Source organism: Aulostomus chinensis, chromosome 20 (genome assembly GCF_037954235.1).
Source record: "Aulostomus chinensis isolate RoL2024-O1b breed Wild chromosome 20, RoL_Achi_v1.0, whole genome shotgun sequence".
NCBI classification, from domain to species: Eukaryota; Metazoa; Chordata; class Actinopteri; order Syngnathiformes; family Aulostomidae; genus Aulostomus; species Aulostomus chinensis.
This window is the reverse complement of record NC_141339.1, coordinates 8,369,831-8,395,755: the sequence shown is the minus strand read 5'-3', so window position 1 is coordinate 8,395,755 and position 25,925 is coordinate 8,369,831. Positions and strand designations below refer to the sequence as shown.

At 39.4% G+C, this 25,925-nt stretch overlaps 2 protein-coding genes across 3 annotated transcripts in view; both read left to right on the top strand.

Moving 5' to 3' along the window:
* Positions 1 to 15,609, top strand: part of map3k5 (mitogen-activated protein kinase kinase kinase 5) — a 77,694-nt gene extending 62,085 nt beyond the window's left edge. For both annotated transcript variants that reach the window (XM_086189214.1, XM_086189215.1), the window contains 12 exons: positions 2,761 to 2,918; positions 6,325 to 6,502; positions 7,923 to 7,940; positions 8,186 to 8,363; positions 8,842 to 9,010; positions 9,118 to 9,303; positions 10,326 to 10,431; positions 11,368 to 11,611; positions 11,713 to 11,825; positions 13,163 to 13,278; positions 13,422 to 13,498; positions 14,556 to 15,609. In XM_086189214.1, the coding sequence (XP_086045340.1) occupies positions 2,761 to 2,918; positions 6,325 to 6,502; positions 7,923 to 7,940; positions 8,186 to 8,363; positions 8,842 to 9,010; positions 9,118 to 9,303; positions 10,326 to 10,431; positions 11,368 to 11,611; positions 11,713 to 11,825; positions 13,163 to 13,278; positions 13,422 to 13,498; positions 14,556 to 14,628 (1,616 nt within the window). In that variant the 3' untranslated portion in view covers positions 14,629 to 15,609. The remainder of the gene's footprint in view (positions 1 to 2,760; positions 2,919 to 6,324; positions 6,503 to 7,922; positions 7,941 to 8,185; positions 8,364 to 8,841; positions 9,011 to 9,117; positions 9,304 to 10,325; positions 10,432 to 11,367; positions 11,612 to 11,712; positions 11,826 to 13,162; positions 13,279 to 13,421; positions 13,499 to 14,555) is intronic.
* A 2,730-nt stretch (positions 15,610 to 18,339) lies between these two features.
* lrp11 (low density lipoprotein receptor-related protein 11) lies at positions 18,340 to 25,567 on the top strand. Its single transcript, XM_086189223.1, has 9 exons — positions 18,340 to 19,160; positions 19,786 to 19,943; positions 20,795 to 20,936; positions 21,123 to 21,248; positions 21,393 to 21,584; positions 23,187 to 23,354; positions 23,445 to 23,501; positions 23,578 to 23,670; positions 23,762 to 25,567. The coding sequence occupies exons 1-9, from the start codon at positions 18,590 to 18,592 to the stop codon at positions 23,914 to 23,916; spliced, it is 1,662 nt and encodes a 553-aa protein (XP_086045349.1). The 5' UTR covers positions 18,340 to 18,589; the 3' UTR covers positions 23,917 to 25,567.
* Positions 25,568 to 25,925: the final 358 nt, after the last annotated feature.

Genomic DNA, 25,925 nt, shown 5'->3' with positions numbered 1-25,925 from the left:
TGTCATCATGACATGCTGCTGATAGTTTGAGTAGATCTATAATTTTGAATATTTCAGTTGAATCAGGTGGATCAAAGCTACTAAAAGAAGTAAAACAACCATCAATATAGTCAAGTGGGCTCTTGGTAGGAATTTTTCCTCTAATAGTGGAACCCACATTTACAAATAAATCCTTAAACTCACATGCAATCTCATAAGGAATAGTGATATGCTTCCATGCTTCAACAAAGTGACTTGGTGGTTGTGGTAATGTGTTTTTCCTATTCAGAAGCTGTTTAATAGTCAACCATGTTTCTTTAATGTTATTGGAGAAGTCTTTAAATTTCTTACTATAGTATTGTTTCTTTGCTGCTCTACTAATATAATTAAGTTTATTTTTATACATTTTGTAGTTTATTTATTTCAGGAAAGTGGGATTTTTACAAATTTCTTATAGAAACTTTTTTTTTTTTCTTAGAGGACTTCTGAATCCCACTAGTAAAGCAAGGCTTAGAAAGGTCTTGCTTTCTAGGTTTCTTTACAGTAACTACTGGAAAATATTTATCAAAAATAGAATTAAAGGGTTCAATAAATGCTTGCATGGTTTACATCAATTTGGGTATACACATTTTCCCAGAATAGACCTTCAATTAATTTTTTAAATGTAGTCACATTTTTTCATTGAATTTCCTGTAGGAAGCTTTACCAACAAATTGTTTTTTCTTTTTTTCCTCTTAAGGGAAACTTGAAAAACAGGGAAGTGGTCTGAGACATCTACACCGAGTGTACCTGAATTGAGCACTTTATCTCTTGAGTTAGTCAGAATATTATCAAATAATGTAGCAGATTTATGTGTCACCCTAGTGGGTTCAGTGAGAATAAAACATCTATTTCTATGGAACAACGAGGGATTGAGTTCTATTCAGAAATGGCCATAAATGATTTGCCCCATACAGATGAAACTCGACTTTGGCTGTCACCATTTCAGAGCACTAATCCAGTCGTAGTCCTTTGAGCACTATGTGATATCACTGAGACTATTGCTATTCTAAGACACTGGCTTTGGCATGAGTGTGCAATGAGATCAGGCAAGATTGTGTTATGTCGCCACTACAGAGGCCAAGTTTAGCTCAGTTTGAGCCCTCAGATTAGATCATTTGAAACCTAATTGGAGCAGAGCAGGAAGAAACTGGGCTGCTCCTTTTTATACCCAGGTTCTGCTATAAATGTCTCGCTGCCTGTTTTTAGTGCAGTACACAAGCTTTTAAAAAGCCGCAAACACTTAGCAAGCTAATATTAGTACAGAAGAGCTGTTTCAATGAGGAGCTGAAACTTTTGAGTGAGCTGTGATTAAGTGACCACACAAAGAGCCTTAGTAATGCTGTTGAGTCATTTGCACAAATCTATCCTCATGACACAGGTAACTGATGATTAGGTCAAATGCTCCTATTTTAGGCATTCAAATGAGTTTCATAAATATGACATGTTGTTGTTGCTGTTACTGCGAAAATTGTTGTGAACATTAAAATGCATCTAAGTAAAGTAAGTACTTTATCTATTTCTTTTATAGACAAACAACAAGAAAAATAATCTAATACTTAACAAGGAACAAAATGCACAATTGGTAAACTAGTGTCTTAATGCAGAGGGCAGCTTTGAAAAACTTTCGCCTCTCGAGTTGACACATTCAAAATGAATATTAATATTGAGTCTACTACATCTCCACTTTACTTCCAGCATCAGTCAATAATGTGTACTTTTGGATCATTTTTGTAATGTACTAGATAATATATTCATTCTTTTTTTTTTTTAATCTTTATGGCTGAAATACACCAGGCACCTTTGTAACGTGACACAGGTAGGATTGCAGATTACTTCTATCAAGAGACTTTTTTTTTTCCCCTTACGCATGATGTGGCCCTACAGGCATATAAATTAACAACACAAAACTGTGTCCAAAAAAACCTTTGTTTATAAATGATTAAAATTAATAACTTTTTGTATTAGAGGTAATATGAAGCAGTAGAGCAACTTGTTTGTTGTTGTTTTTTCCATGATAAAATAGATTATAAAATAGTGTGTCCTTCATTCTTTGATTCTAAAACAATTAGTAAATATGATGTGACAGTTCAAGGACATGACCAGTGTATTTTAAGCCCTTATTTGATCTGACTATCTTTTTCTACATTGTCATGGACAAAATAGGCTGTAAAAAGGTCAGAACAAGTTAATACATAGCCATAAGCAGTTAAAAATTAGGCCTTGTCAACTTCAATCTAATTTTGTATCCAGATTGATTTTAAATAGTCTGAACATCCTCAAACCTTATGAAATCTGATTTTTGCAAATCTGATCCAAAGCACATTGGGATTTGTTTTTAAATCAGATTCAAATGTCATTTTGTCTAATGTGTCTAAGTTTGGATGCGCAAAAGGGAATGTGTCACTCACAACTCGTTTCTCCACAGAAATTGGCAACCTTAAGTTTTTGTCTTGTACATAGGTTTACAATATCTGGACTCAACAAATTTGATCTCATCACCCACATATTTATTTCTCAAATCAGTCTGAAAGAGGACATGAAGACAACCTAAGAGCAGCCATCAAAATATCTGATACCTTGACAGCATGGTGTGATTAACTCTGTAGTTTATATTTATCCTCCCTGAAATAGACCAAACCCTCCTAAGCATGTCCTCTAAAACATGCCCAGTTCATTCCCTTCTTGTTGATATCTAAATATCTAGCTACTGTCTGTTTCATGCTATTTTTTTGTTTGTAGGCACACTGCAGTACATGGCCCCAGAGATTATAGACAAGGGTCCTCGGGGCTATGGCAAGCCAGCAGACATCTGGTCCTTGGGCTGCACAATCATAGAAATGGCGACTGGGAAACCACCTTTCTATGAACTGGGAGAACCGCAAGCCGCCATGTTCAAGGTGGGTTTAATTTGACCAAAAAGGTTGCCTGAAGAAGGTGACTGCCTGTTTATGTAGTGACATTTTCCAGAAAGTTCTTTTTTCTCATCAGAGGATGTTGCAAGTGTTTTGAAGCTGACATCTTCTCTGCTGATATTTCATGATGTACCTGATAGTCTACCAGCTCCTTCCTGTTGTCATCACATCTGATCCAGCTTGACCATCTTTCAGTTTTATCACTTTAATTGACTGAGTAACTTTGATTTATGTGAATGATGTGCCACTGTAGGACATCAAGCAGCAGCTCCTCACTGTGTCTGAATGCAGCCTAAAGCATACCCTGCTTTACAGTTGAATTTCTACATAATGAGACCATTATTTACAAAATGATTATCCTGCTGTATGGAAGAGGACATAAAAACTAATGGTTGAGAACATACACATTAAGAGAAGGTTTACTGAAATACAAATCAAGTGAGAATTTGGGTCAATTAAGGTACACCAAAGTCGCCCCCACTGGCCATTAAAAAGTTTGAGACACTTCTGCATTGGCCTCAATTTTCAGACCTGGAATGGCTGTTCAGTTCTTTTATACAATTGGTGTCAGTCTAGCAAAACCTGTTGTTTGTTTTACCAAAAACTATTTTACTCAAGATTCTCTTACCAGATTTTCCTGAGTGGAGTATAGGACATACGCAGGTTAACCAAAACTTTAATAAAATGAAAATTAGATTTAAAGGGACAAGACTGACAGACAAATTTTAGTTCTATGATGCCATCCTCCTCAAAACAGGAACCATATTTGATTTATTTTATTATATTTTATGGGATAAAAGTAAAGCTGAGTGCACAGCTGCTTGAATTTAGACTTCCATGATGGTGGATGGACTGCTGCATTTATATTGGGTTGTAGTCCTGGGGAGGGCCAACACATATAGACAGACAACCATTCGCTCTCATAGCCACACCTATGGTTAATTTACAGTATCTGATTAGCCTTGTCCCCTCTTGTATGTCTTCTGGACTGTGAAAGGAAGCCGGAATACTTGCTGGAGCTGAAGCTCGAACCTGGAACCTTCTTGCTGTGAACTGACAGTGCTAACCAGGGGTTAATTTGAGCCGGATTCTGCCGGAACAAGATCCGGCACCTCTGAATTTTGGCCTCCCTGTGTTCCAGTACTTTTTTGGGCAGATCCGGTACCTCGGTAATTATTTGGGCAGATCCAGTACCTCTTGTACTAAAAGAAAATATGAAAACGTTTTAAAAATGTTTAAAATACAACAATAATGTGCATAGATACATTTACAGACCAAATCCTTAGAATTTCATGTTGTTTATTAAGATTCAACGTCATTTGAAAGAGTCGGAGATCTGTTGATGCACTGATGCCAACAAACCACGCCCCTGACACAAACAAATAACCTTTTGAAATTCGCAGCCTCTGAGGAGCAAGCAGAGAGGAAATAAGCAGTTACTATTTCAATGCCAACATGTCAAAAAGACAGTTAAATTTAATGTTTTTTCAAAAAGAAGGAAGAGTTGCATGACGCTTAAAACGAGTCAGAAAAGCCTCCACAAGCGGCAACGAGGGCAGCTGCAGCGGTCATGTTGACGATCAAAATCGGCTGCAGCAGGAGGCTAGCACCGCCACATCTAGCCAGGTTCACCTCCAGCTAGCCTGGTTCACCTCCAGCTAGCCAGGTTCACCTCCAGCTAGCCAAGCCAGGTCTAACATGATGTGGGGTGTCTTGGACGACTAAATGGTGAGCATACCGTCTATTAATAGGCCGCCGTGCCAATCTTTAAATACCGTAATAATAATAATGGAAGATTTGTGTGATTTATTGTGAGCTCTTTTGTGTTTGTTTTACAAGTTAGACCAGTTGAGAAACGAATTGCTGACTGTAGACTCTCAAGTCCCACCTGTGGTGATGTGGACATTCACCTGTGCTGCGCAGAGGAGGCTAAATAACTGTGAATTATCGTCATAACATTGATACTATGGATATTATTTGAAATGGGGGCTTGTAAGTCCCACATCATGGCAAGTGGGCAGTTGTATGTTGTTTTCTGTATACATTCCGGGACCTGTGCCCCTCTCTCACCCCTGAGCTGTCATATGTACTTAGCGCTCTGGCACCTTATGATTTACAAATTAAGCAATGGTTTTACATGTTGTTTTTCTGTGCGTTCCGGGACCTGTGTCCATCTCGTCACCGCTGGGGTGTCATATGTACTTTGCGTTCCGGTACCTTATGATTTACAAATTAAGCACTGGTGCTAACCACTGCACCACCACCAACATGGGAGTGCAGTCACACAAATGGAAAAACTGATGGTGAAGGCATCAGTGGTCAGTGTCTTACTCAAGGACAATTCTGCACAACCTTGATCCTGGAGTGGTTGAGATTGAACCAGAGCTGCTAGTCGCACCAGCCACATTATGCCTGTGGGCTTTAATCATTCCTCAGAATGACCCCTGGTTTCACTGACATATTAGAAATATGGACAATTAAGTTTTTTTCCAAAATATAGCAGCCTGAACCTCTGAGAAACACTGTAAGTAGTGGATAAAGAGGTAATTTTGCATTAGAAAAATGCACCATCAAATGTAATTGCCTGGCACCTGCAATTTTAACCTCCTTTCATGGACAACTTTGAATAAGCTCATGCATTTGATGTGTGTTAGCACCTGCGAGCTGTAACATGATCACCCCCAGTAGAAACTCCAAACACTGTCTATGTACCAACATTTGTTTGAACACAAACATGAATAGGTTATTGATTTTTTTTCCCAGCCTCTCTGTGCACATTTGAGCTCTTTTACTTGCTAACTTTCCTGTATCCATTTTCTTTTGGATTGCCTTTGGATGGAAAACTGCTGCACACAAATGAGATATTGCCTTGTACATTAAGGACCGTTTAAGGGTTGTGTGGAAAGAATTTTCCATATGATGTAATTTACTGGGTTGAATATATGTAGTAAAAAAAAAAAGGTCACATTTTCTGACATGGATTGTTGAATATGAAATGACAGGTATGAGATCTTCAGCTGTAGAAAATGACAATGTTGAGCCTGCATTTGAAGTACAAAGTTTTCTTGTCTTTGTATATTCTTCATTCATCCATGTGGAATGTCTCGAGAGAGGCATCTCCCTGCTAATCTCATGTCAACATTCCTCAACAGCAATGACCGTAGGTTTTAGCCCTCTTGTTGTCATAAGAGTCTCATGCTTAAACTTTGAACATTATTGCTCTCAGCTTCATCCCAAAGCTACAGCCAGGCCTGAATCATGTCTGTCTCCTTGCCAAATGTCTTTGCTTATATATTCACTTCATATATGAAAGTTGCCTTGCTGAAAAACCTGTATTTCAGCCTGCAGGGAGGATAAATGGCTTCATATCTGAAGTCTGCTTTGTCTTCAGGTGGGCATGTTCAAAATACATCCAGAGATTCCTGAGTCCATGTCGCTGGAGGCCAAGGCCTTTATTGTGCGCTGCTTTGAGCCTGACCCTGACCGTCGAGCAACTGCCTTTGACCTGCTCACAGACGAGTTCCTCACTGTCACCAGCCGCAAGAAGAAGAGTAAAATTAGCTTCACGGGTAAGCTCAGTTCAGTTTAGGTCAGTCTTCTGTTGATGTGGAGCTGAATAAAGAAAACCATTGTGTTTCTATCACTTCAATATGAAATGGTCAACCAAATCAAACACAAACATCAAGAACTAATAACTGCAATAGTAGATAGCTTAAAAATCTGTCAAATCTATCTATTAAGACATGACAGAGCCTAAATCCTATTTTATATCCAATTGTACTGTCCTCATTTTGAAACCGTTACTCAACAAATGCTGAGTAATTTTTACCACCTAAGAGGAAAGAATTCTTTAAAATATGCAGTGATAAAGGTTACTGATCATAAATTTAGGCTGCACCAAAGATTTATGTCCTGTTGTCTTTTTTCTTCCTTCTTCACTCCTGTTCCTCATCTGCTTTCTCCTTTCCCCTTTACATTTCATTTCCTCCTCTCTCCTTTCCCCTTTACATTTCATTTCCTCCTCTCTCCTTCACTCTTTTCCTCCATTTCCTCTCCCTTTTTCACCCTTTAAAAGATCCTTTTTTTGGTGCCTTCACAACCATGTTAAGTAACATTACATGCTTTGTTGGAGTCGCATTTTGCAACAGTTGTTCATCCTATCTCGAGCAGTCTGTCACGAGTGCTGAGTTTGATGCCTGTCAATCAAATCAAGATATGAAGGGAAACTGAGGGTTTTAAGTTTTTTGGTTTTTTTTGGTTTTTTTAGGAAATATTTATGGCTTTAGCCTCAGGAGCCACAGGACATATCTATTTGACTCAATATATGGAATGTCCCGGTGTATTTTGGCCACTTGGCAACACTAATTTTGTGGCGTTTCAGAAACTGAAAACTGCCTCATATAATCAAAGAAAACAATTTCTCTGTGTGGTTTTGCTTAAATTGTCAGGTTCAACTCCTCCATTTCATTTTTCAGTATATAAGCATTTTTTACTCAAAGGAGTATTGAAGTTCGATATCCAAACCTGTAGTTGTTCCTTGTTGGATAGCCTGTAAAACCTATGTGTTTGTGAGCTATAGAGATAGTATAAGGATTGCTTTGTCTTTGGACAGAGCAAGAATCACTGTTGCCCCTGTTTAGTGGCAGTTTGCACTTCAGTGGTAGCTTAATTTTCTGATAGGCTTTCGAAAAGAAAACATACACTGAATTTAATATACAGCTAAATTTGAAACCCAAATGGTATCTGCTAATAATGGCACCCGCAGCACCTGTGAACACAACCTTAATCGTCATTGTATTTATTTAAAAATAAATGTAGTGGGCGTCAGTCTTAGTTCTATTGGCACCAGGACAAAAGAATGGAACAAAAGCGCAAAAACTTGTGCGTCATTGCACACTTGACCATGTTATTCACCCTGTCTTCAATAGAAACCATGCTCTCTTGTGCTCTGCTAACTGCTGACACATATTTTGTGATTTTCCCCTCCAGCTCTGTCCCCAGGATCAGGTAAGTTACTTGGCTTTCTTTCATTCATATCTACCACTGAGGGGCCACTTCATAAACTTGATGTTATTTCCCAGAAATATCTGCTTGCTGTAGTGAACAGTATCCAATTTTTCTTCTTTAATCTGCCCATCACTTCCCTTGAACAACACAGCCCTTTCCAAGAACTCAATGAATTTACTCCAAAATGCTTGAATATCTTTATAAGTCCTGTTTCACGATTTCTACACAATGGCTGTGTCCTTCAGAATACCTTCGCAGTATCTCCTTGCCAGTGCCAGTGGTGGTTGAGGACACTAGCAGCAGCAGTGAATATGGCTCTGTCTCCCCTGACAACGACCTCAACACAAACCCCTTCATCTTCAAGCCCAGCATCAAGTGCTACAGTGAGAGGGATGTGAAGGGGCCCAGATCACTCTTCCTCAGGTAAAATGAAAGGGGAATAACTGAATTTTTTTATTATGGTGTTGTGGTGATATCTGTGATAATGATTATGCTTCTTGGGCAGTATACATTTAAAGGAAACACTAAAGGCACATAATTTTTGTATAATTTTCACAATAAAATGTTTAAACATACTGTTAATATTTCACTGTGTGGTGAAAAATGGGTATATGAACCTTGATTTTTAATATCAAAGAGAGAAAATTGGTTACTCAATTACAGTGCCTAATTCATTCTCCTATTATTTATGCAGGGCTGCCATAGATGACATGATGCAAGCAATACTAAAGTACAACAAATGGAAAATCACTGTTGCATTGCCCTCTATGGGATGAATATTTTGAAGCATTTAACATTTGCCACATGACCAATAGTAGGAAGGAGTATAGCTGTGTTTTAAGTTAAAAAAAATCATTCTGGCAAAGTTTAGTGACTGATTGTCTTCATTTTTTCTTTTTAGCATTCCAGTGGAGAACTTTGAGGACCACAGCGCCCCTCCCTCTCCCGATGAGAAAGATTCAGGTTTCTTTATGCTTCGGAAGGACAGCGAGAGGCGGGCTACCCTCCACCATATCCTGACTGAGGACCAAGACAAGGTGGTGGCCAATCTGATGGAGGCCTTCACACAGGTTTGTCATGATAGCAAGAGGATGGATGCAGATAAATGACCAACTCCTGCAGTGTCACAGAAAATTCTCAAGCCCCCCTCCTCTACACACTTTCCTTTATCTTTCAGGGATCTGAGGAAATTAAGCTGAAACCTCAGCACATCTCCACTCTTGTAGTCAGTCTGGCTGACTTTGTTCGAATGGCTGACAGAAAAATCATTGCCAACACACTGTCTCAGCTCAAGCTAGAGCTGGACTTTGACAGCACTGCCATCAGCCAGCTGCAGGTGGTGCTGTTTGGATTTCAGGATGCTGTAAGTATTCAACATACAGCACTAATGTTGCAGGACCAGACAAGAAAAAAATGTACATTACCTCCCATTTCATTTTCTTATAATGGATTAGTCAGAATATCTCAGTTATCCAGAGCATAAACATGTTTTAGCAATTCTCTTCAGCTGACCTACTCGTCAAATACAAAACCCAAACTGTTAGACACTTTCTATGATGCTGAAGTTCTCCTCATGAGCTGCTTTTTTCTGCTGTACTGTATCTGCAATACATCTCTTATCTATTCTCCTTTTGTAGGGAGTAATGATAGTCACTGCTGCATAAACCAGTGGCTTTGAACACTTCAGTGTAATTGTTGTCATTTACCTTGAGCTGCAGGCTGGAGCAGGCTGCCATGTTGTTGCTGTTCAGCACTGGGGTCAGGCCAATAATACCCACGACCATGAAGGGAGACAACAAAAGGGGAATTAGTCAGTAGTCAATGCACAGTCTGTAAAAAGGCTGATGAATTCTTGTGCTGCAGATGAAAAGAGTAAGGTGATGTTGTCATGTTTGTAAGGGTATTGCATAATCCTGCAAGGAGATTGGCTTGAAGTGCTTCATAAGTAGTACAATAATTAAGAATAAAATGTCTTGAAACACCTGAGAGGATAACACACGGAGAGCACACACCTCTGTCAAGGCAAAAAAACAAATTTGAAAATGCAATTATTTGCTGTTTAACTAATCTATACCAAATTTGAATGGGTTCATCCTTATTCAAAGCTACATCTCAAGGAAGTTTTGGGGAATTTGACTACACTGATTTTGCGTAATGCCGAAAGACAGAAAAACACAACAACAGCATCACTTCTGCTGATCTTTGCAGCAGTGAATACTGAAATATAAAGAGAATACTTAAAAGTGGGGGATTCTATCAATTATATTTGTGATAAAAAAAATGTGATTTCTAAATACAGATATAACAAGATATGCGGAATCTAATATATACTATAGAAATACATGAAATGCATGGCTCTAATTAGACAAATATTGATATGTCCAGGTAAACAAAGTGTTGCGAAACCACAACATCAAGCCTCATTGGATGTTTGCCCTGGACAACATCATCCGCAAAGCTGTGCAGACTGCCATCACAATCCTGGTGCCAGGTAACCTCATCAGCGTCTAGAGCCAGGACTCTGATACAAAATTATAATGCATCCTTTTGGGCAACACTAAAAAACATGAGGGGCTTGAGTCAGTTTGACTTAGAAGATTCACAGTTTTTTTCATTCTCTGAAATAGCATTTAGATGATGTTTACAACCAAAAGCAATAGTAAAAAAAAAAACTCCCCACAGAGGCAGGCACTATAATATAGGAAGCCTCTGTTCTCTGTCACACTCGAACTTAAAGACTCGGGGCTGGGTTAGGGTTAGGCATGGATACTCACATCAGCCCCACTTCTAACAATATAACACAGATGTCTTAGGTCATTTGTTTCTTGTTTTCTTTTTTTATTCTCAACTGTCTCTTTCATCCTTTTAAAATAAAAATGGAAATAGCAAAGGAACACCGTAAAAAAAATGTTATTGGAAATCCATTTATTTGCCATCCTCCCCAGAGCCAGATAAGATTATGGGTACCATCCCATCTGATTTGTGTGCATAAGGGAGCTTAGACCAACAGAGGCTGACTGACAGTTAGGTTAGCACAATAAATGGTATTGAATGGGAAGTGTTATCATACCCTTTGAAGCATCTTTTGAGGTGAAATCTCTGTATCCAGCATTTTTGTGAGGAAAGTAGTAGTAAGCGTCTGATCCTAAGATGACAAGGTCTCATAATTATTGCAGGCAAAGACAGTTTTTGAGTGGGGTATATTTTTACTACTTTTGGAGGTATGTGGTCAGCCAGTATCAAGGGGTCTTAGCTCCCTGATCTATATGCAGAGGAGAGAGGGGTATCTATTTTCTTATCAGGCTATGGTGAAGATGGCAAATTGTAACAGTGTGTTCCTTAAGAAAGGACAACATTTTTTACTCATTTATATGTCAGTAAAATAAGTCAAGAAGTTAGTTAAGTGATGGGTTTTGTCTGTGTTCAGAACTGAGGCCTCACTTTAGCCTGGCATCAGAGAGTGACCCAGCTGATCAGGAAGATGTTGATGACGATGGGGATCATGACAGAAACTCCACCCACCAGAGCCGCGTGCCTCCTGTCGCCACTCATGATGACACTGTGGCCACTTCAGGAGTCAGCACGCTTAGTTCCACTGTTTCACATGAGTCCCATAATGCACAGCGCTCTGTGAGCATGGAGCTGGGCAGGATGAAGCTGGAGACCAACAGGTTGTTCATCAATCAAACAGCTTTTAAATGTGCCATCTGTTGCATGTCTGCATGAGTCATCAGTTTGTGCTTTTATTTTGCTCCTGATTGTGTGACCCCAGGCTGCTGGAACAGCTGCTGGACAAGGAGCGAGAATACCAGGCCATCCTTCAACAAGTCCTGGAAGAGAGAGAGCAGGAGATTAGACTACTGAAGCTGCGATCTCAGCCTGCAGGTCTTTATTATGATCTAATTCATCTTTACACAAACACTCTTTATATATCAAATTAGCACGACCTCTGCTGATGTTAGATCAAAATGCACTTTCTATTCTTAAAGTACATGATAATTAACAGTGCAATACAGCTCACAAGCTTACCAAAATCCCATTTTACTATCTTAATCAAGATGTGACAAAGTGTTTCTGGTAAAATAGCAATCTCATCACAGTCAGGAAGTGTACATTGTGCCCTAACTGGAAGACGTTCATCCAAAAATTACATATAAACATTATGACACAGACTTTCTTAGATGGTAATTGTCTGATTATGATGGTCTCATGGTCTCGACCTTCTTTGCACCTTTTTGGGGTCGAAAAAGGGAAAAAAGTGTTGCCCACTATATATGACTCTATATACAGTGGGTTTTTTTTTATATGAATGACATTTTGTTTCTTTGGCCTTCTTCAAGATCAACAAATGAAAAATTCAAGAACTCTTATATAAGCTGACAGCACATCCAACAGTCATTTAACAATCAAGCTACATCTCTAATGCAACACCACATGAAAAACATGTACAAAAAATAAATTCTTATTGATATGCAGACAAAGTTAAAACCGCAGCTCTAAATGAGCAGCATACAGGACTTAATCTAAATATCTACAAATTTTACAGAAAACACTCATCTATTTTTAATCTGTGAGGTGACAGGGTTCTCAGACAGTGAATCCAGTAGTGTTTTCTCCTGGAAAGTAAGATGCACAAGTTATCTCATCTTGAGGGGAATTGATACTTTTTCACTACTAATTAAAGAGGAAATCGGATGATTAAAATCAACAAAATCTACTGTCACGGGATACCATGCTTCTATGTTTAGCAAATAAGCAAAGAGTCTTCAAAGCTTGACTTTTTTTGTCATCAGGTTTTGGTAGCTGCCATCAGGGATATTCAAACAACATCCTCTTGTGGTATACACTATTAAGATGACAATCCAATTCAAGTAAATGCCAGTGTTTTGTACCTTTTTATAAAAGGTTTTATACCTTTGATCTGTTCAGTTTTGTCCCTTTTTCAAGTCTGCGTCCAGTCAACACCTCACAACAAACCCTTGGTGTGTGTAGCGTTTCCATTTTAAAATCTTGTTGCTAAATCCCTAAAGTGAAAATATGTATATGCACTATATTTTAGACATTTCTTGCCAAAAATCGCCAAGACATGATATGGCCCACATCCTGTTTTTCTATATCCTAATTCTAAAACCAAAACTCAACAAATGCTGAGGACAACTAATTTTCACCACATAAAATATGATGAATAGGTTCAGTATTGTGTTTTCTCTTTTCACCAACAGATGCATCACCAGGAATCCCAGAAGCACAAATGAGTCAACCTGCAGAGAGACATGAAGACCCAGAGTTGAGCAGCTGGCTGAGGCTTTGTGGAGCTGACCAGGACTCTATTAACACAGTGGGGATTTACCTAGTCTATGATCACAACACCCACTCAGACCAACATTTGTGCTTAGTTTTCCTGAATATAATGAGATCATTAAATGCATCTCATGTAAAATATTGTCTTCTAAGAGATGTGTTGTCGTTGTTTTTCTTTAGATACTCAGAGAGGAATATACATTGAACGACGTCCTCCACGATGTAACAAGAGATGATCTAAAGAGTTTAAGACTGAGGTAGTGCTCCACTTTTTGAATTTTTTTTAATATGAATGAAACGATTTCACTTCTGCATTAAAGACTGAGACACGAAAATACATGCTGACACATAAATACCATTAACATGGAAGAGAAGCTATGCTCACTGCGTGTTGCATAATGGAAGAGTCTGTAATATATATCCTATTGTTGTTCCTTTTCAAAGCATCTAAGACCTTTAAACAAATTACACAGCTGTGTTACTGTAATATTGACGCTACTTGAGTTGAAGAGTGTGTGAGTCAGGAGACTCAACACTTCTGCATAGTGCCTCTAAAAAGCTGTGTTTTAGGTAGTTGGTTCCCTCAAAATCAGGCTGCTCTAAAATTATGTTTATGAAGCAATAAAAATTCGTGCTTTTCTTTTATTACATGTAATTTAATGGCATTAAATCAGCATTTCGTCCCTTTTCTCTTGTTTTCAAAACAAAAATGTTCTCTATGTGTGTTCTAGCCACAGCTCATCATCTCTCAACATGAAGTGGTGGTTCACAGTGCCCCATACCCCCTACTCAAAACATCTTCCATGGCTGAAATGAAATCTCACCTTCTTTGTTTTGAAAATTAAAAAAAATCTCATAAGGCCCTCTTTCCTGACTTGCCATCTATTTCATTGGGTCGTCACCTGCATGTGTGAGCCAATGAAATTAATGTTCTTTGGTTTACTTCCTATATTTGGTCCTTTTAATTTCACAACTCTTGGAATTGAACCAAGCCCCCCATTTTGGTGTGGAACAGAGTTTGCTTGTTTGAAATTGTGGGAAAGATCATCTGAATTCTGGTGAGCCCCAAACATCTCCACTATCCAATGAAACCAAAGATCTAAGATGGGAAAGGGAGGTTGTTTTGTACTATTGTTTATTGTTCAAGCCCAACAATTGGCAATGTTAAAGAAAATGTCACAGTGTGCACTTGTTCCAAACAAATGAAAATGTTCTTCAGAAGTGAAGCTTATTTGTGAAGCTAACTGTGATTTCTGAAGATTATCATTAAGCTGTGACCTTCCAGTCTAACATCTTCCTCTGTTTCCTGGTTAGAGGTGGGATCTTGTGTAAACTGTGGAAGGCCATCACAGACTACAGACAGAAGCCAGCCAGAGGCCTTAAGTAATGGTGACTACGCAGAGAAGCTGGACGATTTCACAACTGCTAAGTATTCTCCTCCATACCTCAGTATTTATAAGAGCACAGCTATAAGGAGAACATGTTTGCAGTGTGCAGAACGGCTTTCCAGCCTCACAAGACTTGACCAGTTTTGTTGGGGGGTTTTGATCAGTTTAAGAGAAATCAAAAGGATATTGGTGGAAAAAGGTCATTTTGAAAGCAAGAATCACTGAGAAGTGCCATTAATTTTGTCATGGACTACGCTTTGTTGACACCTATTTGTGGGTTAAGTCGAACTCATCACTGAAGTCTTGAAAACTGTCTTTGCAAGATGTTTACAAAACTGGAGACTGACCATTTTCTTGCCTGAGACGAAAAATACTATGTTTTAAAAATTCAAGTTTTGTTTTATCTATACTAATGCTTTTATTGAAGGCGTCTTATCACTACTTTATTGAATTGTATTTTTAATTTAATCTAAAGGATGTCAAAGCATGCTTTTTTTAACAGTATGAGACTTATTTAATTTTTTTCACATTTTCTTTAATAGTGTGACTCAGCGTTTTTATTTTTCAGAAACATGTAAATATTGCGTTATATAATTATATGTGATTATGTTTAAATACATTGAAAAATAAATGTTAATAAATACAAATGATAAATACATTTCCATGTGTTTTGGACAGTCTACAATTAACACATACATACAGGAATTGTATTGTATGATTTTCTAAAGTCACAAATCAAGTGGAGATGACAAATATTACATCTGTTTATTTGTCTCTGTTACCTTTCTTCAATAAGATGTATATTATATTGAAATTCTGAAATGAAAGCCAATTTCATGCAGAAGAGCCTTTTTTAAATTTGAAACCATGATGTCAGAAAATATGAAAACTAATCATAAGCAGCATGTCAATTTTGTTTGATATTTAAAATGATTCAATATTTATATAGCATATTGTTACAATAAAACTTTTCTCTTTGAGACTGTGAAAGGATGTGTAAAGTTCTTACGTTACATTGGAGTGCAGTTGAACATGAAATGAAAAATATTTGTATGTTCATGTAATCTTGGTATGTTTTTTGTATCAGGTAGAAAAATTGATCGCATTTTCAGGGGTTTATTGTGGTATTTAATTATTTTTCTGCACAGCTGCATTATTTCCCTTTTTACATAATAAAACTTTTAACCCTTTGAAACCGAAGGGAGCGCCGGCACTCCCAAATTGCATGCGTCACTCCCATTACCTTAATTCCTGTACCATAAGCGCTATCGTAAAAATTCCAACGGTTCCCAAAAGTAGAGAAGTTGCGCTTTCCGACCGTATAATGGTTGCTACGGCAATCTCCGTAATAACAGCACAGCGCGAGTGTAATGCCAGGTGCAGAGTGTAGGACATTTGAATAGAGCAGTGGGCCCCTTTGCTGAAATGTCCACCCTTGTTTCATCTTCAACATTCTGGAAGATGGCAGCAGATTTTTATCAAGAATTTTTCGGTACATTTTTCGGTTCATCCTTCCTTAAGTTGTATGAAGTTTGCCCCTGCTGTATGCTGAAAACAGCTCCAGGCCATGATATTCCCACCTCCAAACTTCACTGTTGGTGTGGTATTTTTAGGGTGATGTGCAGTGTCACGTGACCTCCATACATGGTGTGTATTATGGCATTCAAAGAGTTCAGTTTTGGTCTCATCTGACCAAACTATTTTCTCCCAGTATTTCACAGGCTTGTCTAAATGTTGTGCAGCAAACTTTAAACAAGCTTCAACATCATTTTTTCATCAGCAACAGAGTCTTGCATGGTGAGCATGCATAACAGGCCATGGCTGTTGAGTACATTACTTATTGTGTTCTTTGAAATAATTGTACCTGCTAATTCCAGGTCTTTCTGAAGCTCTCTACAAGTGGTCCTTGACTCTTGGACAACTCTTCTGATAATACCTTTAACTCCTCTGTCAGAAATCTTGCGAGGAGCACCTGGTATTGGCCGGTTTATGGTAAAATTATGTTATTTCCACTTCTGGATTATGGCCACAACGGTGCTCACTGGAATATTCAGAAGGTAAGAAATCCTTCTGTAACCAATGCCATCAGTATATTTTGCAGCAATGAGGTTAAGATAAGATAAGACTTTATTAGTCTCACAATGGAGAAATTTTCAGTTTACAGCAGCAAAGAGCAAATAGTATAGACATTAAGAGCCACACACAATCAAATATGGAAATATTAAATATACAAATATTACAAAATTATTAAAAGTTTAAGAGAAAAAGTGTCTGTGCTGTTAAGTGTTCCAGTGAGAAATGGAGTCCAGAGTTCAGGTGTGACTGTTAAACAGACTGACAGCAGTGGGCAGGAATGAGCGGCGGTACCTCTCCTTCTTGCAGCGTGGGTGTAACAGTCTCTGGCTGAAGGAGCTGCCCAGTTCTGTCAGAGTGGCCTGGAGGGGGTGGGAGGGTCTGTCCATCATAGCTGTGAGCTTAGCCAGCATCCTCCTGTTGCCCACCTCCTCCAGAGTGTCCAGGGAGCAGCCCAAGACAGAGCCGGCCCTCCTGACCAGCCGGTCCAATCTCTCTCTGTCCCGGGCTGAGATGCTGCCTGACCATCAGGCGATGCCAAAGTGGATGGCTGAGGCCACTACAGAGTCATAAAAGGTCTTAAGGAGTGACCCCTGCACTCCAAAAGACCTCAGTTTTCTGAGCAGGAAGAGCCGGCTCTGCCCCTTCCTGATCAGGGCGTCCGTGTTGTGTGACTAGTCCAGTTTATTGTTCAGGTGAACACCAAGGTACTTGTAGGAGGTGACCCTCTCTATGTTTGAACCCTGGATGTTCACTGGTGCAGGTGGAGAATGTTGTTTCCTGCAGAAATCCACAACCAGCTCCTTAGTCTTCCCCGGGTTGATCTGGAGGTGGTTCTGCAGGCACCAGTCCACGAAGTCCTCCATCAGTCCCCTGTACTCCCGATCATCTCCATCAGTAATGAGGCCGACGATCGCAGAGTCATCAGAGAACTTGGTTCTCTGGTTGTGCAGATCTTGAGAGAGCTCTTTGCTTTTACCCAGATGTTTCTTGTGTGACACCTTTTTATGGGCCATCAGTTTGAACTGAACCAGCTGATACTGTATTAAGTTGCACTGACTAGGGGCAGGATTGCTCTCTAATTACTGACAGATTGACAGGTTTGATTTTTACGTATGTGTGGGTTGCATGGGTTTTTAACGACATCTGGTGAAAATTTCATGTCAGTAGCATTTTTAAAAAATATATATATAATATAATATGTATTATACTATACTATACTGTACTATATTTACTGAGAAAAATGGTGATGTGTTCCATACTTAGTTTACCTGCTATATAAATAGATTGGTGTGTGTGTGTGTGTGTGTGTGTGTGTGTGTGTGTGTGTGTGTACATATCTATATCGATATACATGTGTTTTTATATGTGTGTGTGTATGTATATATATATATATATATATATATATATATATATATATATATATATATATATATACACACACACAAACATACAGTACCTCTGACTGTTTATGTTAAATTCAGTTTTCCAACATGACCAACTCCTCTTTTGATAATTATGACAAACTGAAAATGGCTTATCCCTTCTATTACATTGCACTGTAGTTTGCAGCAGTGACCGCACACAGCAGGTTACCTGAAAACAAATTCACCATTGTGACGTCAGCAGACTCTTGAGCAGCTCTGATCTGGTCTCGCGGTGGTCTCCTCCTCACCATGACAACAACGGATTTTTAGCATCGTCAGAAGACAAAATTTCCCCCACCACTTACCTACGCTCCAGATTTGGGGCTACTAAGATGTTAACTACTGTGTTAATGTGAGTATTGCTGGGTTTTATTTCCTGGACTGCGGCTGTAACTGGCTTCATGCATCGGAGAGTAGCTGGAGGCAGAAGAAGGAGACGCCGCCTGACTGCGTAAACAACATGGCTCTGCATCTGCAGCATCCCTTGCTGATTCTCGCCTGTGTGCTACTGCTCTGCGTGTTGCCACGCATTCACACTCGGACTTCGCCTATATCTGACTTAAAATCCAAAATATCTGGGGTGGAGGAACTCCTGGAGGAATTCCGTAAACAGCTCCAACAGGACAAGGCGTATAAGGCGGCAGGGGATGTGGTTGACTCCTGTGTGGGCGACTTTACTTCCGTCGGGGAACACATCATCCGCGCCAAGGCCTCCATCGAGCAAGGGGCTACCTTTCTGCTGGCCCCGGACAGGGTGTTCACCTGGAAGGACTGTATGTATGCCTGCTGTTCCCAGCCCCACTGCACCGTGGCGGTGGTCCAGGGAGATCTGAGGCAGCCAGGGGAGACTCTCAACTGCTATCTGTTCAACTGCACCTATAGGAACAAAAATGTCTGCTCGTTCGCTCCATTACAAGGCTTCACAACTTACAGCCGCGCGACCAACACCACCCTGGGACACCTCCCTGTTCCCCCGGGCGGCTCCGCGAGAGGGCCTGGGGAAGGTCCCCCTGATGAGGATGATACACAAGGTGGGCTCATTTAAGCATTACATACTACAATGCTATAATTTAACTATTAAAGAACCAGGATGCCAGATAAAAAAAATTACATGTTTTCAGAAGCTAATATTTGAAATCTATACCAGGAGAATTTTTTTTTTCATGATGTGAGGCTCATATTGAAAAATGAGATGTGTAGTGGTCTCAGTTTGTGTTGGAACGTGGTGGAAGTGAATCAAATTTGATAATCAGCCTCAGATATGTCAGCTTTCTTACTGTGCTGTACATCTGTGCATTTTGAAGTGGCCACTAACAAAGGCCTATCTTGAAGGAGGGGACACAGTTAATGATTTGCCTTTTAGGTTTGGACTTAACTAAGATCAGGACATTGACACAAGTGACTTTTTTTTTTTAGGGTGTCAATCATAATTTCCTCTTTTAACTGGTGATTTGCCTTAAAAAAAGAAAGGAAAAATGCTCCTCAAAAATAATGAATTGGTGTTTAAGATGGTTTGAATCATCATTATGCAATACAGTACTAAGTTTTTGCCTAAAATAGAATGAAATATTAATATGCCTACATAGAAATACACTTTAAATAAGATATACTGAATGTAGTAGACTCCGTCCAATGATTTCCTGTTTGATTTTGCAGACATTGATGAGCCTCCCCGCAGTGATGCTGGACAGGATGTGATGATCCAGCTGCCCACCGACTGGGCTGTTCTGGATGGTCGGGACAGTCTGGATGACCACGGGATCAGCCGCTATGAGTGGACCTTAGTCAAAGGGGACACAGCCATCAGTATGAAGGTCAGTGGATGTCACAAGGAATAGCTTTTGACTGGTAAAAGACAGAGAATTTAATCTGGAAACTCCAAGCTAATATAAATCCATGAATAACATAAAAATAATATAAAGGAATACCCCTGTTCAGATGATTCCACTTTTCATATTTGCCATATGAAGAGAGTCACTAATGGTTCTCCCAGACACCAGTGTCAGGTTACATTTGTGTGTTTGCATTAGTTAAGGCAACAGAGTGGCTTGTGCTCAGAGCTCCATCATATCTGGCTGTACCAACAGAGATAAGAGTTAAACACGATTCCCAAAGACATTAGGCTCCCCTCAGTCTCAGAGGCAAACTCCTCAGACAACCAATATCCTGCATTTTTATATAAATCCTCACACTAAACCAGTTAGAAAAAGATACACTGTTAAGAATGAGCATTATTAAAATATTTACCAAACAGCATATACTGTATTATCTATTATCTATTCTTAAACAATGTTCCATAATGTAAAATAATACACACGAGGTGCACGAGGTGATTTTTACATTTCTCATTGGTTTTTTTATTTCCATTGTATAGTTTTCTCTTTTGTGCCATGTTTTATTTTGGATTTTTTTTTAATTATGTCAAAAAGGAGTCCAAAGAGCAATAAAATCAGAAGTGGCATAAAAAATGAAAAAAATATGATTATATGAACCGTACTGTACCAAAATCCGCATTTGTTGAAAAAAATCCAACTTTTCATGAAAAGACACAAAAAGTCTTGGTAGAACTAACACCATCTCAGTCTATCTTTGAAATGATAAACCAAATTTTTTGCTTATTATTGATTTTTTTTTTTTTTTTAAATTGTGCATGTTTGATTTGAAGGCAACTCATCCCGGGCTGCTGAAGATAAGTGGCCTCCAGGAGGGTGTCTACACATTCCAGATGACTGTTACAGACACAGCTGGTCAAAAGAGTTCTGACAACATCTCTGTCACCGTGCTGGCACCAAAACATCAAGCAGAAGGTGAAGCCATTGCCAACACATATTGTATGTGTAATGTACTGATGCCCCCTAAAGTCAAGAGGTACTTGTGTTTGCTGGCCTTAATGGATTAATTACCGAATGTTGTTATTTCAGCCAGTTGAAATTAAATGTAGATGTTTAAAAATCTCTATTTTTCACTGAGTTTCACATGATTTGTGTGTTCAGTCTGCACAGGCCACTGCTCAAACTACCAGTTCAAGTGTGATGACGGCTGTTGTATTGATATCACGTATGCCTGCGACGGCAAGCAACACTGTCCAGATCGCTCTGATGAAGACTTCTGTCCAAACTGTGAGAAAACTGTGACTTTCACTTGTGAAATGGCAAATTTCATCATCAGCAAATTCAAGTACTGCATTTAATGTGAATGAATGAAGGAAAGCAGGGTCAAAAAGAGCATTGTCCCCCTTCAACAGTTTTCTGTAATCTTTCTAGTTGATGGCAGTCGGAAGTCTGTGACTCACCCAGTTGATGTACCTGGCCCTCACCTGTCTGTGACCCAAACCGAAGAGGCTGAGGACAGCTCCATGCTCCAGGCTTCACTGAGGAAGACAGTGCAGAACATCGTAGCACCTCAGGACAGGAGCAAAGCCAGTCCACCACAACAGGACAATTCAGGGAGTCAAGGTGTGGTTGCGTTTTAAGTGCATTGTCCATTGTCTGTTTAAAGAGAAAAGAGCACTTTTATTTCATTACGAGCATCATGACAGGCTAAAGCAGTGGTGACCTGGTCCAGATACATTATGAATGCACTTATTCTGGGCAGATACAGATAGTTAATGCTGATATTCACATTTTTGTGTGTTTGTTTTTGACAAAACCAATGAGTTTCATTCGTGTGTTTCATGATGATCTTTATTTTGAGCCAGGGTAACAAAAATAATAATGAAAAAAATATAATAGAAATCATCTTTGAATGACACTTTTTTTTTTTTTTTTGCAATAGTACATTGGTAGTCATTAAGGCAAAGGAATCTATTTCCTTTATTTCAGACCTATTGTCCCTCTCCACTCAAAAATGTCTGTGAAGAAGCAGCCAGAGTATTTTACATGTTTCTGTGAGGATTTTGAACAACATGATCCTCCATTACTTTGAGATTAGTTCAGTGTCCTTTTTGTTAAGTGGCACAGAGCTTTCCAGTGTGTATTGGGAGCAGATGGAGCCTCTGTAAGCAGCAGTTGAGCACTGAGCTCTAAAAGCTGGCAAAGCCACAGGGCCACTCTGCCTTCCCTGGGAAAGCTGCTCTATGCTGAATCCTCACTGAGAGCTGGAACAAAGCGCCTCTATCCTGTCTGCCATCTGATCCCCAAATGAGGCAGAGACACCCCAATGGGACTACTTCCCCCACTGCCACTTAACCAACATATTACTGAGGCAAAGTGCTCTGTCTCTTCTGTCCTGCATCTGAACACTGAAAAATAAGAAGTTACCTTTGTTTAGGACAGAGGGGAGGAAAAAAATCCAAATGCTATACACTTTTTGATGTGGTTTTGTTAGTTACTGTTTTTATGCACCACCTAAAACTTCACTGAACTTTAGTGCAACTTTCCCTTAATTGAGTGTAGATATTTCATCATATGTAAAATTTTATACATAAAACAAAGATGTATTTTTAATCAAAAAATAATTGTTGGTTGTTTTTCATTGTATATCACTAAGTGCCATCAATATTTTGAATATAAAAATATGAGGTTTTTTTTTTTTCATTTTTCATTTTGCTGTAACTTTTTCCAAAATGACTTAGAATGTGGGCAGCACGGTGGTGCAGTGGTTAGTACTGTTGCCTCACTGCAATAAGGTTCAAGCCCCAGCTTGAGCATGGGGTCTTTCTGTGTGGAGTTTGGATGTTCTCCCTGTGCCTGCGTGGTCTCTGCAAGTACTCCAGCTTCCTTCCACAGGCCAAAGACATGCAAGAGGGGACGGGGTTAATCGGATACTCTACATAAACCATGGGTTTGGCTTTGAGAACAAATGGTTGTCTGTCTATATGTGTTGGCCCTGGGATAGACTGGCGACCCGTTCAGGCTGTACCCTGCCTCTTGCCCAGAGGCAGCTGGGATAGGCTTCAGCCCCCCTGCGACCCTTAACAGGATAAGTGGTAGAAAATGGCTGGCTGGATGGATGGACTTAGAATGCATACATTTTATCCTCAGTAGCAGAAGTTAATTTTTAAATAAGGTTTTACAAGTGTGATCAAGTCTGGCTCTGCTCTCTGTCTGTCTCTCCAGATCTGTGTGCTGCAGCTCCAATTGTTGGACCTTGCAAAGGCACCTTCCCACGCTGGTACTATGACCGGCAAGCAGGAGAATGCAAGCATTTCCTGTATGGTGGTTGCCAGGGTAACCACAACAACTTCCTTCAAGAATCGGACTGTGTCAGTGAATGTATACAGAAAAGTAGGAAGACGTCTCTCTCCAGTTTATTTTTATACCATATTTTCTAACTCCAACTCGACAAAGCAAATTTTCACTCTCACTATCTTCAAGGCCCAGTGTTCAAGCCCGCAACTGTGACTCCTCCTGTCACAAAGCAGACAGAGATAGGTAAACCTTGGATACATTTCAATAAAAATTGTGTGAATAACATGCAGAAATCTAAGTAATATATGTTCTTTTTAAGCTGCCCCTAAGGTCTTTCAAAACCAAGCAGAGAGTGATATCTCAATTGCCAAACCATTCCCAGTGACTGGAGGACATCCAGTTCCAGAGTCAGGTGAAAATACAACCCAACGTTTGTGTGTGTGTGTCTGTTTGAGCGTCATGTTCATGCTGTACTTGTCATCTTCCTAATTTGATTCCTCCAGGTGCGATCCTTCCACTGGCTCTTGGTCTGATTATCACTGCTCTGCTGCTGCTCATGATTGGCTGTCGACTCAGACTGGTTCGCCACAAGCTGAAGAAAGCACGACCCCTCACTACAGAGGAGTCTGATTACCTCATTAATGGCATGTACCTGTAGCCACTCAGGCTTGAAAAAGCACCCAGATCACACAGATGTGTGAACCATGACAAAGCCAGAACCTTTGACATTTGCAGTCAATTCCTTGTAGCCTGATGTCGCCAATGAGTTTCATTTTAGGTTGGAAACTTTCCATCTCTGCTCTCATTAACATTTCTCGAAACTTGGAGTGGTAAATCTGCTTCTGACAAGATGCTGCCTTCAAAGCCAATTACACACATTCATTTTTTTAATTCATATTTATGTTGTAGAAAAAAATTTTTGATTGTGAATTCATTGTGAAAAATTCCGCATCATACTGCACAGTCAATACTGACATACAGCTGTATGGAATATTTGTCTTGTGACAGTTCTAAGACACTCTTTTATCCCTTTTTATTAAAACGTTTTTATTCCTCAAATATTCAGGGTTCAGGCACATTTTCATTTTATATTTCTATAACTTTCCCATACCTTTGTCTTGGTTTATACGTGAAAAATAGAAAAATCCAAAGTGTGCCAGTGTACATTTAACAATAATTCATGTCAAGTAACATGGTTTGAAACGAAATAAACATGAAAAGTAATATCAACCAAAATGATTTTTTTTTCAGTCCAACTTAACTGAACCACATTTAATGTACTCTAATATTTGGTTATATGTGAAGCAAATTTCTTACATTTTCTGGATTTATTTTTCAACAGTTTGTTCAATGCCTGGAAATGGCCATCTCCAAATTACATAACTTTTAAGCAGGTTTTTCAAGACAGTATGAACCCTGAATATCGGTTACTTTAAGTCAACTTACTTTCTCTTCTTTACTTTCTAGATTAATTAAATAAATTTGCTGTGTTTCAGCCACTGAGGTTGAAACTGAGGTGCTATAATTGTGAAACAGAGGACAAAAATTTGATACACTGTTATAGTGGACTTGTCCTTGCTCGTTGTTGAAAAATTAATGCGATGAATCGCATGGATGTCCATAGTTCAACTCACAATCACATTTTTTAATCTGCTCTAAATCTACCTTAAACTGATATTTTTATTTTTTTTTAATTAACCATATCAACATGGGAGGAGGCAAATAGTTGCTTTCTGCAAATGCAGCATGTTTATTAGTGTTGGAGCAACGTACTGTCCAGAAGTACAAACAAAACAAAAGATCCATCCATCCATCCATCCATTTTCTCCCTATTATCCTGTTAAGGGTCGCGGGGGGATGGAGCCTATCCCAGGGGCTACGGGAAAGAGGCAGGGTTCACCCTGGAAAGGTCACCAGTCCATCGCAGGGCCAACACATATAGACAGACAACCATTCACACTCACATTCATTCTTACGGTCAATTTAGAATATCCAATTAGCCAAGTCCCCAGTTGCATGTCTTTGGATTGTGGGAGGAAGCTGGAGTACCCAGAGAGAACCCACACAGGCACAGGGAGAACATGCAAACTCCACACAAAAGACCCCATGCCCGAGCCGGGACTCCAACCTGGAACCTTCTTGCTGTGAGGCGACAGTGCTAACCACTGCACCACCGTGCTGCCCCAAAACAAAAGATGCACAGGGTTAAAAAAAAATATATATATATATATATATATATATAAACTCAAGCCCAACAAATTTAATAGTAATGATTACTTGTACGAACTGAAGTACTTGAACTATTAACCCATTAACACAAAAGGATGACCCTGATGCATTTCATCAAACTGTGATGCAGAATAAATAAAATAAAATAAAAACAATGAATAAAGTGTGCGTTAAACAGGAGGCAGTGCAATACACAACAGGACTCAAATGATCTGGTGGGGATATTGTGGGTGGTGGACGCCTCCAATGGTCTCCGTGCCAAAAAAATCCAGCGTGGTTTGTTTTATGCCAGAAGGGAGCGGAGGGCTCTCTGAATCAGCTGTGTGCTTCGTGGACAAGTGATACTTGAGACTGCTCGTACTCCGGTGGAAACTAAATTCAGCTTTACAGTGTATGCATATTACTTTTTTCTGTCGAGACTGCCATCTGGCAGGGCTT